This window comes from Gymnoscopelus braueri (genome assembly GCF_963280865.1).
Source record: "Gymnoscopelus braueri genome assembly, chromosome: 22".
Classification (NCBI taxonomy): domain Eukaryota; kingdom Metazoa; phylum Chordata; class Actinopteri; order Myctophiformes; family Myctophidae; genus Gymnoscopelus; species Gymnoscopelus braueri.
This window is the reverse complement of record NC_137624.1, coordinates 29115799-29134235: the sequence shown is the minus strand read 5'-3', so window position 1 is coordinate 29134235 and position 18437 is coordinate 29115799. Positions and strand designations below refer to the sequence as shown.

The 18437-nt window shown below is 40.5% G+C and overlaps 1 protein-coding gene across 1 annotated transcript; it reads right to left on the bottom strand.

Annotated features, from left to right (window-relative positions):
• Window positions 1-833: 833 nt before the first annotated feature.
• LOC308077740 (bile salt-activated lipase-like) lies at window positions 834-16409 on the bottom strand (the record flags this gene model as incomplete). Its single annotated transcript, XM_080418633.1, has 11 exons — window positions 834-1002; window positions 9113-9322; window positions 10322-10525; window positions 11132-11318; window positions 12450-12567; window positions 13515-13622; window positions 14392-14522; window positions 14735-14932; window positions 15197-15316; window positions 15626-15773; window positions 16347-16409. The coding sequence occupies 11 exons, from the start codon at window positions 16407-16409 to the stop codon at window positions 834-836; spliced, it is 1656 nt and encodes a 551-aa protein (XP_080274759.1).
• Window positions 16410-18437: the final 2028 nt, after the last annotated feature.

The window sequence follows — 18437 nt, the reverse complement described above, 5'->3', positions numbered from 1 at the left end:
ATACACTGCCACTGAACCCTGTCCCGTGCTTTGGCCTGTGCTTCATCCCAGGAAAGACCCATCTCCTTCAGCTCCATCATCACTGTCCTTCGCCAGGTGTTCTTTGGTCTGCCTCTCTTTCTTTTCCCAATCGGGGTCCATCTCAAGGCTACTTTGGGTAACCTTTCATTGGGCATGCTCAACACATGACCGAGCCATCTTAGCCTGCGTTTCTTTATCTCAAGGGATATATGCAGGCTGCCTTCTTATAAAGTTCCTCATTCGCGATCGTATTTGGCCAAAAGATGTTGCAGATTTTACGTAAGCAGCTATTGTGGAAGACGTCAACCTTTCTCATATCCTGTTTTGTTACTCTCCAGCACTCAGAGCCATACAGAGCCTGTTGTACTGAGGATTTACTGTGCACCTCATTCTGGAGGTCAGTTTAGAGATCAAAGCTCACTGACCTTTACTCTGTCCACCTGGAAACAGGTGGTCTGATTCTCAAAAGAACCAACAAAAACATGAAGTTAGAGATAAGATAAAGGCCCAGAAACAAATAATAGGTATTTTTACACAGAGTAGAAAGAGATTGCTTTAATATCTATTTGAATTATTAGTGTCTTATCACAGCTATCCATTTCATTCGAATTCTATTCATACCATGTATGGAACAGTATGGCAAATGAAATGAAAACAAGAACATTTGATAATGCTTATGTCATCCGTTTATTTTTGTCCATTATAGAATGCCAGTATATTACATTTTGACATGATGACTTTGCTGTTTAGTAGCTGTGTGGTTTGACAACAAGTGATGCCACAAGCGTGTTTATTAACAATTATTTAACCCTTTAAGGAAGGTTGGGCAAGACACTAGTCCAGAAATGGACATAGCGCAGCCTCAGTTGCTGCTTTACAGAGTTCTTGTTCATCTTGGCATTGATCTCCAGGTATTTCTCAGTCATGCTGGTGAATGCAGGCCAGGTAACGGGCACATTAAGCCCTCCTTTGTTGGGGTCTCTGTATAGACGACAAGTCAAACAGCAGCTGAATTACAGAAATATTTTTTCAAGAGAGTATTAGTCATATTATCAATAGTCTTATCAATGTCCTTCTGTTGCTTAGATCTGCCATGGGATTTAACAATGACTGAAGCTACAATTGCCATACTGATGATCATGAGCGAGTAGCTGTGTTGTATGTATGTAGTTGTAGTTATACCCAGTCTTGGCAAAGTTGGTCCAGTAGGCGATCATGTATCCGGAGACATCGCGGTGGCTGGGCCAGTAAGCCAGAGGTGTGGTAAAAGGCTTTCCAAACACATACTGCAGGTCATCCATATGGTCAGCACCCATCCAGCTTGGGAAAGGTAATGCCACACCACCCAGGCGGTTAGGCTCATTGAACAGATACGAGTAGGTACGACCGGTTCTTTGAAAGAAGGGAACATGGATATAATCATTGCTTGAAAAAAAAAACACGGTTAGGATTAGAAAAATAAACTGCATAAGCAGATCTCAGGGGATGATTTAACTGAATATGGAGAGAAAATACTGAAAATAGAGGCTACGTGGCACCGCCGATCCAACTATATGACTCAGACATATTGTGTCGAGGGCTTTGTGAGAGAACCTGTTGTACCCGTCTCTCTGTGTCTGTTTCTGTCTGTCTACTTGTGTCCCTTTTATGCCCATACGAGATCTCTGTGTCTGTCAGTCCTTGTCCCTTTTATGCCCACATATGGAGATCTCTGATGTCATCAGTACATGCCCAATTGCCCATATATTGGAATGCCCATGTATGGGCATATTGGTTGGATATGTGGTGACAACCGGGTCTCTGTATCTGTCATTCCATTTCCCTTTTATGCCCATATATGTTGTCGCTGATGTCATCAATATATGACCATATATGGACATGCCCCCTTTTGTGCCCAGAAATTGAACTGACTGATTTGTTTGCGCCTGATGCCATGACATCGTCATAATGATGTCACAATGACTCATCGGGTTTGCATAATGATGTCACAATGAGTCATAGTGACGTGGCCGTGGGTTGTTTATGGTTATGTTGTCATAGTGGAGTGGCCGTGGTTTTTGTTTATGGTTATGTCAGAGTGACGTGGCCGCGGTCCGTTCGCCTGCCCGCCAGCCCTCCCTCCCATTAGCCAATTTTTATATAGGATTTGTCAAATTCTGTCTAAATCTGTAAAACATCTGCGAAAATTGTGAGCTTGTAGATCGGCAACTTTCCCGATTGTCGTACCACAAAGTATATAGGATTTAAGTGGTTAAGAAAATGCCCCCCCCCCCCTCTGTTAAAAAAAACAACTAATCGAACCCTAAGAAAGACGTTCTCACGTGGCGTTGGCAGCATGAAGGTAGAGGGCAGCCTGCGTAGGAATCATAAAGATGTAGTCGGTCCCAATCATCACGATAGTTTGTTTGATGTCTTGTTGACTAGGATCTGTGGCCCAGGTTGAGGAGTATGTGTCGAAGGCCTTGTCCAAACCAGCCTGCCCCTTCTCCCTGGTGTAAGCACCCAGGAGTCTCTTAACATCATCCCTGCAATTACATATTAGAACATTTGGTTTAATGGTAAATCACTGTGGGTGAGATAGCCTAATACCACCTCAGTGTTCTCACACACACACACACACACACACACACACACACACACACACACACACACACACACACACACACACACACAACACACTACTCTCCCTATTCCTAAGGGAGACGCCAGCCACCTGAGAAAACTCTTTTCGGCCGCTTGTCCCACACTTCATGAAGTAAAAATAACAGATCAGCTATTTTTGCCACACGGCACCGCCGTACAACGAAGTATGAACGACTCGGGCTTCATGGCTCTCTCTGTGTCAGACGAACTCACACAGGTGTGTCGATCAGCGGGGTGTTGATTGAGGGGACATCTATGCCAGTGAAGAGGTGAGCGTCCATGTCATTGGCACCAGCCAGATAGTCGATGTCAGCGGCGTTGTGGAACAGCATGCCAGGATGGTCAGGAAGGAAGTCTCCGTCAACCACAGGAGCAAGGTCCAGGTTGAGCATAAGGGGACCTGGGGGAGGGATCCATGTTATTTTGTAGTCTTTGTTAGTGGTTCTCAACGTCAGGTCCGGGGACCACCAGGGGTCCTTACTCTGAGAGTGTACAGCCACTCACAGAGTTAAATTAACGTGGATTTCACAGTGTAGATTGGGGTCCCAGAGATTTTAAAAACGGTATCAAAGGGGGTCCGTGGCCTAATATATATCAAACTGGGGGTCTTTGATATTCAAAAGCTTGAGAATCACTGGTATAATGTATACTATTACTGAATATTTCCATATCATTCAATTTCAAGTACCTTGAGTGTACCAAGATGGATTTGTGGGGGGTGTTTTTAATCTCACATGTCCAAATCATTAATTACATTTCTGTGCAAATAACTTAAATGTCCACAGTTTGCTATTTTGCTGCTTTGCAGGTGGCAGCTGGCTGTCTAGTGGAGTACTTACTATCAGGTGAGCTAGAGAGGTTGGGAATTCCGGCCATGGTGAGGAGCACAGGATCAGTCATTTTCAAACAGGCTGCCATGTTGTCATCAGTAGGACAGTTGACCTTCAGCGCAACCTATAGATAAGGATGAATGTTTACATCAGGAAGAACACAGGATTTTAAAAACTACTACTACAAACAAAAACATTCATAACAACATGTTTCACTTTTTATCTCTGCCAGGACGGGAGGCAGAGATTATATTTTTGCCCCTGTTTAATCTCACTAACCGCTTGGTAGCAGTCTTTGCATGAACACTCCCTGTAGTCCAAGGAAGATGGTGGCACTATGATAGGCCAGGCCGTTAATTTGTTGTTTTCAAAACACACTTTTTGCTCCCACAGATTTTTTTCCAGAACTCACACAAATCGGTACACATTATCTCTGGAGTCATACTGTATGATAAACATGTATCATTTTCATATCCTATTGCAATTGGCTACAACTGTTTGTTGCAGAAACATGACTCCCCACCTTGTGAGTCATGTGACAATGACCGTCATACAGGGTTTTGATATTACATACCTGTAATTGGCAAAATACTATAGAGATCATATTATGAATTAATATTATAGATATAATACAAAGTATAGTCAGAACAGAACACAGGGGAGGGAATTATTTGCTACCTCCTCCGCCAGCCTCCGAGGGCTCTTGTTAACGGCCCATGGGCAAAGGGCAGTGCCACTCTGGCTGATGGCTCTCTTGATCAGCCCTTTGTTGTGAGGACTGACAATCTTGTTTGTGGAGAGAGAGAGAGAGACACAAAATTCATCCTGTAAATATCCTTAATCAGTAACAGAAAACCAAGAACGGGTCTTATAAAAATACCTTTATATACCATAAATATACAGTACAAGGCAAATGTCCAGCTAACCTGGAAATTGACACTTGCGCCACCAGCAGACTCGCCAAAGATTGTGATATTGTCAGCGTCTCCTCCGAAGGACTGAATATTCCTGTGTACCCAGGCAATGGCAGCATGTTGATCCCACAGTCCATAGTTTCCTGTTAACGTAGAAACTGTGCTGTGAGCTAGAAGCAGCTTTCTTCAAACACCCACATACAGTATCTGGGAACTAATACATCATTTTACGATATGACTACATTCACTTCACTAGAATATGGCCTTTTGTATACTGTGGTATAAAATTGAAAATACATTGAAACCTACCAGGTAAGCTAGAATCTCCCGTACTGAGGAAGCCCAGGGGTCCCAACCGATAGCTCAATGCCACTACAATGACATCTCCCCTGTCACCAATCTCCTGTCCGGTGTACAGATAGTTATCCAGGAAATTAGCTCCCATAGAACCTCCGGCAAGGAATGCTCCTCCATAGATCCAAACCATGACTGGCAGCTTACTAGATACTAGTAAAAGAAGGACCAGAGATTTTGTCATAATGCTACATTTTGGTTATCAACCTTGATATTATACTCTAGTTACTGGAAAAACATCTCAGGTACTCAAGAGGGTAATGGATTTAAAAAGATTTTAATACTTCACGGTTCCTATGTTTTTGTTCAATAACTTTGAACTACCAGGATCCCCAAACTGAAGAGCACCAGAGGGACGAGGGACACAGTTTTGCATGCATTTGTTCCTAGACTGAATATTGTACTGTACTTACTCTGCTGAGCAGTTATTCAGAAATGATATGCATCTTTTATGGAAGAATTAAAAGCACTGAGGTTATACCTGTACGGCCATGAGGAACCCAGATGTTAAGGTAAAGACAGTCCTCTGAGCCACGGGTAGAAGTCATGAGCAGGGTGGTCTGAAGGCATCTCTTTCTGTATGAGGTGGTCTTTAGAACACCTGAGACAAGAAACAGTGGTGATCGGATGGTGGTAGCCTAAAGGTTTAAGGAACATGCATGCTTGTGACAGGAAGGTTGCCAGTTCAGTCCCCTGCAATGGTAGCAGGGAATGGTCTGGGCAGGGAAGTAAATGATTAACAAGTCCTACTTGCTGTAACCTCATTTGTAATACAGCCCTGATCTTATCTTATTCGATGTACTCAGTTTTTCTACAGTCTGTCCTAATACTGGGGAGGAACTTGAACTTGTGTCAGAGTTCAAGTACCTTGGCGTCATGTTAGTCTTGACCCTAACTTTTAAAAAACATGTGAAGAAAGTCACAAATACAATACATTTCAACCTTTTTTTTAAAAGAATTTTAAACAAATTAGACCCTTCCTGGCAGTTAGTGCTGCTACTGTAGATCCTGCCTTCACTGTATGATCCTATCACACATTGATTACTGTTTCACAAACTGGTCTTTCACAGGTGTGATGATTCTCAAACCCATAGAACAGCTCTACAAGAGGGCGCTCAAGGTGTTTGACAGGAAACCTCACTCATATCACCACTGTAACATCCTTCAGAAGTACAGTTTCTTGAGTTTTGCCCATTTTTAAACAGGTTAGTGTTATATACAAGACCTTTTATTACCATCATTCAGTTGTAAGTAGACTTACAATGAATGCAACTGAATCCAATAGAAGTATTCAATAAGATGTTGAAATGGTTTCTACTCACCATCCCAGCCGGGGTGAGGCTTAGGCTTCTCAAACCTCCCAGGGACGTCAGCGAAGGGAATGCCCTTGAAGACGTCCATATGACGACCAAATCCAAGCCGAATGTTCTCCCCTTCCACCATGCCTCCTTCTGTGTGCACCACTCCAAGCTATACATTACATTAAACACATGAAATCCAGAACGCATCTGTGTCATTTTTATATTTTAGCTAAAAAGCATCATTTTACACTTTGGCTATTCAAAAATAGCAGATATATAAGCTCATAGCGCGACACTGATTGCCACGCTACGAGCTTGTAGATGTGATATTTTAGAACAATCTTGAAAATGTGTGCAAATCTTTATTATTTTAAAGCGAACATTTTTTAACTGAAATCTTTGCTTATTTTGCTTTAAAAAAAAATGCAGATCTACAAGCTTGTAGCGCGGCACTCGGTGCCGTGCTATGAGCTTTTGTATCTGCTATTTTTGAATAGCCAAAGAAATCTAAAAATGACACAGACGCGTTCCCGGTCTTAATGGGTTAACATGTTAAACAATTTGGATTGAAGGGTCTTAGAGGTAGAAGTTGATCTGGAACCAGTTGGTCCGACAGTGTTTGCTGGTAGCCTACCACCTGTCATATGGCGATGCGTTTTGTTTATTCAAAGACAGCACAGGATTTTTCAATGATAAATCATTGATTAATTATGCACATGGCTGTACAATAATGGAAGGAATGGGAGTGAATTAATTAGTTTGAACCTGGTTTTAGACTGCATTACTCAAAATTACTATAAACTATAAACGGTGCAAATCTGACATTACAGTAGGGACAATATATTTTCTTGTGCATTGCATCATATAACCTTTACAATATATATTTGGTGAGAGTGACAGCTGTCGAGGTCAAAAGACCTGTCAGTTCATTTCTGTTTAATTTAAGGTTTGAATCAGTTGGTGTGTTCAGATTTAACTTTTTTGGACACGACAATACAAAACATTGTGTTAATGCAGTGGTTCTCAAACATTTTCAAGTCAAGGATCCCCAAATGGCTGCAGATCCCATCTGAAAATATTTTGTGCCAGCGACCCACATACAAGATTTGTGTTGTTGAAATGTTTCACATTTCTTTGAGATAAAAAAAAAAAAGCCAATCCACAAGCTCACCGTGCATTGCGACGCATTTTGAGCCTATAGATCAGTTATTATCAAATGATGGATGTATTTAGGGTTAAAGTCGTTAAACTGATGTGGATGCTATATTAACTTTGAGATATAAGTTAGTTGTTATCCATTCTCCATAGTGACTATTTTAGTGATCATGATTAAATGATATGTATTTCAAATTATTATTGTATCAGGTGCACTTATCTAAAGTGAAAAACGAACACTTCATATGACTGTAAAAGTGTCAACTTACAGATGTCGTGGAGACAGTCTCCAGGAACAGAGCAACAACTATTAGTATCCCGAGTAGCTTCATGGTGACCGACCTGAGAGCCCTGGATTGATGTTCCACCAGGCTTTATACAGGAGGCTCCTCCCAAATACATCTGACCAGTAGCCTACATCGATTGGCCTTTTGTTTTTTCCATATTTAACCACCTTTTGCCGCCTACAGTAGGTAGCCTATCTGTAGTTAATTTGTTTATTTATTATTCATTTAAAATGGCCATACCATTCAGCATGGACACACAGGCACAGAATAAAAAATCTGGACTATACAGAGGGTCACGCACAGTCGAATGCTTAATTTATACTTCATTGTATGACAGTGTCACATGCCGATAATAGCCGATTTACAAGCTACGAGTTGTGAGCTCTTAGATTGGCTATTTTTGGTGTGTCACACACGATGGAGTATAAATCAGCCTTACGCTGACCCACATCAGTTCCCTCCTTTTTTTGAGAAGGGATTCTGTACCTCAAAACGTTGTGTTTTAAAGACTATTAACCTTTGATAATTCAAAGAACCGAATGCATGCAAGAAAACTACAAACTACTACTACTACTACTACACACAGACACACACACACACACACACACACACACACACACACACACACACACACACACACACACACACACACACACACACACACACACACACACACACACACACACACACACACACACACACACACACAATCTCGACCCCTGGCGGAGATTGTGAAGTATAGCATTAAGCATAGAGCTAATAATAGCAGATAATAACAAAGCAAGCAGGTGACTTATTTGTTTGGGTTTATTGATTCAGTGATAATATATACAGTTACAGTAATTATGCTCTCCATATAAAAAAAGAATTTGTTTTAAATCTTAATTTATATACTAAGCAACACTGTCATAGTACAGTATAACATACTGTAAGTATACACTTAATGAGGCAGATAAGTTCCTTATTCAGAGGCTGACTCCATGTTGGGTAATTCATTGGTCCAGAATTGCACATAACGAAGTCTCATCAACTGTTTCACTGAGTTACTGTTCGTCCTGGCGTGGATCTCCAGATACTGATGGCCAACGCTGGTGAATGCAGGCCAGTTGGCAGGAACCCTGAGCCCTCCATAGTTGGGGTCCCTACAACAGAGAATAAATACCCCCATGAGAATAACTCATATAATATACCACACAAACCAAATGCATTATGGATTTGATGGACTACATTTCTCAATATACATTCAAAATCTGTTTTGTTTGGAATTGTTAAAAAAACATTTTCAAATATAGGCTACATTAATCTGACATTCAGTTTTATTTACCGGTGACATGAATCACTTTAAAGGTCTGATTTGGTCTGATGTAATGAAAGCTAAAATGTCAGTTGCAATATCCATAAATGAACAAGCAATTTCATTGTAATCTAAGAATATTTCGCTTAATGTGTTATCTAAATGATGTAAATGACGATACTGTTTTAAGATAAGATAAGATATACCTTTATTGATTCCTGGAGGTAAATGTTGCTGTTACCAGTCTTTACCCAGTCTTTTATAATGATGATCATGAAGTGTGTGTGTTGTATGTCTGTAGTTGTAGTTATACCCAGTTTTGGCGAAGTTGGTCCAGTAGGCGATGAAGTATCTGGAGACATCACGGTGGCTGGGCCAGTAGCCTAGGGGTGTGGTAAAAGGCTTTCCAAACACAAACTGCAGGTCATCAGCATGGTCAGCACCCATCCAGCTTGGGTAAGGCTTCACCAGACCAGCCAAGCGGCTAGGCTCAGAGAACAGGTACGAGAAGGTACGACCGGTTCTTTGATGGGACAAGAAGTAAATAAGGACATAGTTATCGCTTTTCCAAAAACATGCTAAAATAAAGAATGCGGTTAGGCAAGTTCTAGAGGCACTAGAGGCTAGTTAATACTTTATGCTACCAGGCCTATAGACAGTTAGGAAAGGATGTCAGGGACACATTTTTTATAATCATACTATAAAACAAATCTATTCCTATTCCATGACGAGAGGAAATACCTGAGATCATAACACATGGTGGTCCCAGGTTTTCAGAAGGTGTCATACCTGTTTCTTGTTTCGGTTTGTTTTCCCATAGCTTTGTTTGATTGGCTCGGCAGCAGATTTTAACTGTAAACACGAGAAGGTGTGTTTCCAGTTCAAATTTGCTGCTGAGCCAATCAAATGAAGCTATGGGACAATGAACTGGAACAGGAAACGGGTACACTACCTTCTGTTAACATTTTTGTTTAACAGCTAATCTTAATTTTGGTATAGTGTCGCTATACCTGTTGCTTGCTAAAATGTAATGAGACATTAAGTTGTCTTTTTGGAAGTGCAGCCACCTTTTCCATTTGGCATCTGATAAAATAACCAATTTCCATAAGATTTCTGAAACTATGTATTATAACTATTAACTATGTATTTGTATTCATGTCTTACTTTTTCCAGGCCTCATCTGTCAGACTTCCCTGAAAGATGAGATCATACTATAGTACCAGTATAGCTCAATCGGTACATTATTGAACCCTCAGGTTACACCAGAAGATACTAACCTGGACCTGACTTACTATGTTTTCAGTAGGTATGGTAAATAATCAATCTTTTATTATGCACAATAACATGCCTAAAAAGTTAGACATTTACAAGCACATACATCTTAACTACACAGTAAATTCATCAATTTTTTACTCAAAAAGTGTACAAATGCAAACAAACAGACCTTGCATTTGTACACTCTCAGAGTTCAATGAACACACACTTTACTGTGCAGACATTAACTATACAATAAAGCTCTCACGTGGCGTTAGCAGCATGCATGTAGAGTGCAGCCTGGGTAGGAATCAGGAACAAGAAGTCAGTTCCAATGTCCACAACAGTTTTCTTGACCTGCTCCCTGGTAGGTTCTGATGCCCAGGTGGAAGAATAGAGATTAAAAGCTGCATCTCGACCGGTACTGCCCTTTTCTTTGGTATAAGAACCAAGGAGATCTTTCACATCCTCCCTGCAATGTGACCAAAAAAAGAAAGAAAGAAAACAGATTTAAAAAGATAAACAAGTTGTCTTTTAGGTTTGCACCGTACAAAATCTGGAGGATCAGTCCCTTCCTCTGCTCAGCTCCTTATGCAGGCCTCAGTTATCTCCAGGTTTGATAGATTTGTGGTATAGGAATGATAGATTTGTGGTATAGGAATGATAGATTTGTGGTATAGGAAACAACTTCTTTTCCCTCTCTTAAATATGCAATCTATAACTTTTTTTGTGAATGAGTTAATTAATTTAACCAATCTGTTTGTTCGAGTATTTTAATAATAACAATATAACTACAACAACTGTGGTGGTTGGAGGTGGTCTCCCTGCTCTTTTATTGAGACATTTATATCCTGTAGCCAGGTAGGACCACCACTGGTTAACAAGTGGTACTGCCTGAAGGTCAGAATTATTTTTTCTCCCCTGAGCAAGCAGGGCAGAAAGAGGCTCAGATATTGGCTCAGTGGTAGAAATTGTGGCACTCGCACGGAGGACCAGGGTTTGAGTTCTGGCTGGGAAATGAAACTTATGGATTGCAGCTTTAAGCCCAACTGTCTTTGATACTGCCATTGATACTCACACGTCGGTGTCAATCAGGTGACTGTTAATGGAGGGGACGTCGACGCCAGTAAAGAGGTGTCCGTCCATGTCGTTGGCACCAGCAATGTAGTCGATGTCAGCAGCGTTGGCGAAAAGCTTTGCAGGCTCATCAGGAAGGAAGTCCCCATCAATCACAGGAGACAGTTTCAGATTCATAACAACAGGGTCTGTGGGAGGTAAATACAACAATATGACCCACAATCTTACAGTGTGTTACACCTTGCATGGAAAAAAGCACGTACACTGGCTTGAAATCGGATTGGCAAGAATTGATTGACTGAATACTTTATTAACAGTTTGCAATTAGTACAGAGATACGATTTACAATGATTGTTAAAAGGATAACACTTGATACAGTCTACCACTCAGCCTTCCGGTTTATAACTGGAGATAGTTTTCTTAGCCATCACTGTAGGCTTTATGTAAAGGTCGGTTCGCCATCATTGGCTATGAGAAGAGAACAGCACTGCACTGTTTTTATCTACAAAGCCTTACTTTTTGCCTAATTATCTTGCCTTATTAGAACTTAAAGTTTGCAATCACTATACCCATTACTTGGTTTTAAACATTCCCACTGTTAAATCTGAGCTGGGTAAGACATGCCTTTCATTTCTATGCCCCTCACATGTGGAACCGTCTACAATCCGTTTTAAAACTGGAGAACTTAATTTCACTTGATCGCTTTAAACAGCTTGTGAGGAATACTCTGAGATCTTTCTGTATTTGCACTCTTCGACATTCTGAAATGTCTATTATCTTGTAATTTGTTTTGTTGTAAATTATTTTGTTAAGATTGTATGTTATGTTTACCGTAATTAGGGCTAAATTCACATCCTCAAATTAAACAAATTTTGGAGAGCAAACCCTGCCTGCACCAACATCTCTTGTTTTACACTCGCTCTACATTGTGTCCTTTTCCACCTAAAATGTAATCATATCTTTGAGGCAGCCTTATTGATCATTCCCACCAAGTTATCCAAAGGTTAGTAATGTATTCATGATAGCCAAATAATCATTCCCGCCATGAAAATCACACGATTCATTCTCAGAATATCTTGTACACGCACGCACACACGCACGCACGCATGCAAACACGCACAACTATATGCAAGTTCTTATAGAATGAACGAAGGAAACATGAAACATCGGTTGCTCCATATTGTCCTTGAGGACAGATGTATTCTAACATGTAGGCTACTGTCTTTCTGCAGCATTTAAATGGGATTTTAGTCAGCATAGAATCACACTTTCCTAGCAAACATAGAAATGTGATGCTATTTGATGGAATAGGTACTCACTCTGGGGACCTACATTTCCAATGTCCAAATCACCGGCCATTGTAAGCAGCACAGGATCTGTCATTTTCAGACAAGCTACCATTTGATCATCAGTGGGGCAGTTGACCTTCATAGCAATCTGGAGAGTGAAGTTGAAGGTAAAAGTAAAAGGGGTTGGGTGGGTGGACATTTTCTTAAAGGTAGGGTAAGTGATATTTTTGGGTTAAAACAAAAAGTATTTTGTTAATAGGTTAAAGCACTATATTCTGACAGTAATCATTGCTATAGAGTGTTTGTTCAGTAACAGGAGTCTCCCCGTCTCTCCAGCTCTTTAATAAACAGAAAATACATTTTCTGGTAGGTGTCAAAATCTCAGCCAATCAGGAGAAAGTACCAATTTTTAAGTGTTCCAGTTCTAATTTTGCATGCTCATTTCTTAGTGTCATCACTTCCAATTTCACTTGTTTAATCTATATCCTGATTGAGTTCTCTATCCTGATTGGATAAAATTGGAAATGAAACTGAAACTGAAACGAAAATGCATTTTCTGTTTTATAAAGAGCTGGAGAGACATGGAGACTCCTTATATGGACAGGACACTCTATAGTAACGAGCACTATCAGAACATAGACCCATTTTGCAATTATTTGAATAATTGCAAATCACTTACCCTACCTTTAACTACTTAAAGTCTATATACTTCAGGTCGTAGAACAAATAGCTATTTTTGGGAAAACAAAACAAAAACTAGGGTTAATGTTAAAAGGATCCCTGGCTAATAAAAATACTTATATTTAGTCCTATATAACTAAAATTTGAAATGAAAAACACCTTACATATTTTATGTACACACACACACACACACGCACGCACACACGCACGCGCGCGCACACACACACAAATGACATCATCAACTTGCGACGGGAGTAATCTCTATTGAGTGAAATAAACTGCTTAAGGTGTTTTTAATTTTAGTTATATTATAAATTATTATTATTATTAATTATTATTAAGGCATATAAGGCTTATTAGCCAGGGATCCTTTTAATACATTTGAAATACATTTTCATCATTTGAACACGTTACCTCCACTGCTAGCTCCCGAGGGTTTCTGTTGATCGCCCAGGGGCAGAGAGCAGTCCCACTCTGGGAGATGGCTCTCTTGATTAAACCTTTGTTGTGGGGTGTGAGAGTCTGTTGTACACACATACAGTACATGCACACGCACCACACATGCACACACATGCACACTCACACACACACACACACACACACACACACACACACACACACACACACACACACACACACACACACACACACACACACACACACACACACACACACACACACACACACAGATCAGCTACCACCTAAATAGCAACTCAGTATTAACCCCAGGGTCTATACTTGGGCTCCTGTTTCTTTCCATCAACACAAAATATGTTTTGCTAGAAAAGTTTAACCTATTTCCACTTGTCCTATTTTGACACATGCCCAGAATAGGGACGCGAGTATCTGTACTTATTATTTGTAGTATTTGTATTTTTGGATACCTATGACTGTCACTGCACTATATATCAAAGACAAATATTGTACTTCTGACTTCACCACATTTCTAGGAAGGGCAAAAGAATATTATGAACTAACTACTTAAGGCCTACAGTATTTCAAATACAGTGAAAATAGCAGATCTACATGTTCATAATGTGTGGTGGCTTACGAGCTTGTTTTTTTGTTTTTTGCAATATTACAATAATTTTAAGAAAATGTACCAGTATAAGTATTTTTTTAAAGCAAGTGCTCTAGTACTTTAACTCAAGTACAAATTTGACTGAGCAACTTTTGACTGAGCAAAATTTGACCAGGAGTATCTATACTTTGACTCAAGAACTGGGGTTGAGTGCTTTGTCCACCACTGGCTAGGGTTCATGTGGTTAAACCAACATCACCAGCCACTTACCTGGAAGCTCACACTCGCTCCACCAGCAGACTCTCCAAAGATGGTGAGGGTGTTAGGGTTTCCACCGAAGCTGCGGATGTTCCTGTGTACCCAGGCGATGGCAGCCTGCTGGTCCCACAGACCATAGTTTCCTGTCAAGAAACCAACCTAATTAATTACCAATAACCATTCCAATTACTTTTACGGCAGTGGCTCAGGAGGTAGAGCCCTCTTGGAATCTGAGGGTTCTCGGTTCGATCCCTGGCTGAGTGTCAAAGTGTCCCTGAGCAATTAAGACACTTAACCTCTAAAAAATGCAGTCCATTTACCATTTACAGCCAATAATGTCATTGCTAATACTTGCCAGGCATGCTTGCATCTCCGGTGCTGAGGAAACCTAGGGTTCCGACACGGTATGCCAGGGTCACAACGATAACATCTCCCCTGTCTGCGATCTCCTGTCCATCATACAGATAGTTGTCGAGGAAGTTGGCCCCCATGGAACCTCCGACCAGAAAACCTCCTCCAAAGATCCAGACCATGACTGGTAGGTTAGTGGACACTAAAGATAAAGCATTTGAACAAAAAAATGTTGAGACAGAATACAATATTTCCACATGGATTAACATTGAATTCAATTCAAATAGACACGTTCTAATTGAAGGAGAATGTGATGCATGTCAGGGGACAAGTTTCTTGTTAAAACCTAACTTATACTTATCGTATGACTGCATCGTTTGCTGAATATAACCGATGTTGAACTGAAAATTGGTTATTTTATCTGTTATTTTATTTTATTAATAAAACCACTGACATTATACAGTACCTTGACGGCCATGAGGAACCCAGATGTTCAGGTAAAGACAGTCGTCGCTGCCACGGGCATCAGTTTGCAGCAGATTCACCTGCATACATCTCGGCCTGTAGTCGAAGGCCCTCAGCACACCTAAGGTCAGGAGATAAAAATGTTTTACCAGCTAAAGTAAATCTAATTCTATGACAGCAACAAAAAAAAATCTCAATCTTTAAGTCTGCCACAGAATCATACAATCTTTCAAAACTCCTCTTGAATTCTGCCGCTTACTGTATCTTTCATCATTCTGGATCAAATCTTCTACTGTATATGGGATTTCCCTTTGAGAGTATAGGTTAGATTTAATCAAATCCCCCAAAATAGAATAAAATAAAATAAAAATGCAGCCACATATTAAACAGCGTCAATATGAATGACATGACATTCATGTTGGTTTCTCACCATCCCAGCCAGGGTGAGGCCTAGGCTTCTCAAACCTCCCAGGGACGTCAGCGAAGGGAATTCCCTTGAAGACGTCCATACGACGACCAATTCCAAGGAAAATGTTGTCCCCCTTCACCATGCCTCCCTCTGTGTACACCACTCCTAGCTACACAATAAATTAACACGTTAATATAAAACCATTTCTACAACTCATTCTGAATGCTCCACTTCAAGTATGCGTAATGTTTCCTCATGATATTTTATCATTTCTATTTTAGATATATCTGATTGCTTTGTAAATGTTCCACTCTCACTGAGGTATATTTAAACATGGTATCTTCAGACAGCCGCCATCTTCTAAGCTTACACAGCTGTCAACTGGACAAAAAAATCACACAGTCAAATCCATACAATTTGATTGACTATCACATTTCATCCAAAGTAAACTCCATGGGTTTCACATTAAAATGTAATTAAGTACATACACACGTGCGCGCACGCACTCACGCACGCACGAACACACACACCTTCACGTATATTAATGAAATGCCTAAATTTAAATAAATAAAAACTGTAATAGTTAACAAATGGCAAAATAAGGTATTAACATTTCTTGACAAATTCCATCCCGTACTATTATTACTGTGTGTGTATGTGTACTTTTCTATCAATATTAATGTAAACTTAATTGTGTGCTATTAATTAAAGGTACAGACAGTACATATTACTGTAGACTCACAGATGCTGCAGAGGCGGTGCCCACAAACAGGGCAAGAGCAATTAGACTCCCCAATGTCTTCATGTTGGCTGGCCCAGGTCTATATGGTTTAACCTGTAGACTCTATATGTTTCACCACAGGCCTTATATACGGTAACCGCTAGCCCTCCTCCCATATGTGTGACTGACAGGTTGTTAGAGACCCCTCCCTATATAGGTCTATTAGTCCAGTTCACTATGTGTTTTCGTTCAAGATTTTTGGAGATTAGCAAAACTATACATTTTTGTAATGTTCAGAACATGGGGAATCCCAAAAAAAAAATCGATGTTTGCACCTCAAGGCAGGGCCACCGACAGGGGGGGATAAAGGGGACAGTTCTCCCCCTCCCGGGAGGAAGGGGCCCCAAAAAAACTTCTTAAGCTATTTTACCTAAAATGAAATGTATAGGTTAATCAAATATCAAATGTGTGTGGGCCCCTCCTCTGTATTTACAGCAGTGGTTCTCGCTGGGTCTGAGCCTCAAACCCAGGCTCCTGGGGCCCCCAGAAGGGCCTCAGGAGCCCTTGTCAGGACCCCAGCCTGGGGGGCCCTAACAAGGTTAACAGGACCCCCACCTCATCCCTGCCTGTTATAGTGCCACCATGAGGCTGATTCGAAAAAAGATCAAGTGGCATTTCTTCCTTGGCCTAGTGGGAATGCTTGAACAAAACATCTATAAAAGCTTTGATGCTATCATATGTAGACCTATTTGACAGTGCAGAAACATAATTGCCTTCCTTGATGCAATAACGAGCGTCAATGAGCATCAGCTGTACACAGAAAGTGACTGGAGTTTGGTACTTTAAGTACATTTTTATACCAATACTTTTGTACTTTCAATTCCGGACTTTTACTTGTATTTCTACATTGCAGTATTGATACTTTTTCTTAAGTAAAACATGTGAGTACTTTTTCCGCCATTGGTGAGTTATGAACAGAACTGACTAGGCTGGAGGTGTTCAACATGGCCAACGTGAAATCGAAAAGACACCTGATTTAATATTTTGAGGGCAAAACTGTCAATTAATTATTCTTTTTTTTTAGAGGTAGAGCAAGAGAGAGGGAGGGGAGATCGAGAGGCTATTTCACACATGTTGTGAGCTTGTAGAGTTTTCACAGACATGAGATTGTAGATTATTCACCCTACACGACACATCCTCAACGACCGTATTGACCCTACATGATAACACCACTATTTCAGGTCTGGGGACAACCACCAGGGGTTCAAATGGATCCTTACGGGTCTGTAATGCAGAGAATGTACAAATGGAACCAAATGGACCCTGTACGATCCATTTGGTTAATTCACAGTGTAGATTTGGGGTCCCAGAGATTTTAGGAAATGTATCCTCAGTGACTCAACACACCCTGGCCTGTACACAACAGGTTCCACATAAGACAATCGGTGCAAAGGAACTTTTGTTCCATCATAAATTGGAGTGTTAAACCGGGTCAGTACAAAAAATAGGATCTGATATTATTATGGTATTTTGGTCAGGGCCATGTGCAATGATAGAATACTTGTATGGTGCATTTGGTTTGTTTGTTTTAGAATGTTTAATGCAGGCAACTGCATAATTAAGCATCAAACACAGGCACTAAACACAAACAAATAATAGGGATCATGCAGTCCACTGCATATTGAAGTATTTGTTTCTATGCTGTGTGCGTGTGCACGCACGCATGCGTGTGTATGCTACAGTGAGGGTGCTAGGAAATGTTCTCTGTAGGAATGTACGCATGTGTGTGTGTGTGTGGGGGGGGGGGGGGGTGTAAGGGACTGTATACTGTATTTATAATGCATTTATATGTGTTTTCATGACTGTATTTTATGCACCTTGACCACCCACATCTCCCTATTTGGAATAATACAGTTTTTTACCCAGTAGTAGATGCAACTAAATGTACTGTATGCTGCGGTACAGCTTTAAATATCAGGTAACTATAGGACGAGGTTGAATATTTCAGGTAACTATAGGACAAGGTTGAAATATCAGGTAACTATAGGACAAGTAAACAAGCAGGTTGATCATGCAGTGATCACCTCATACAGTACATAGTAGGTGCATGCA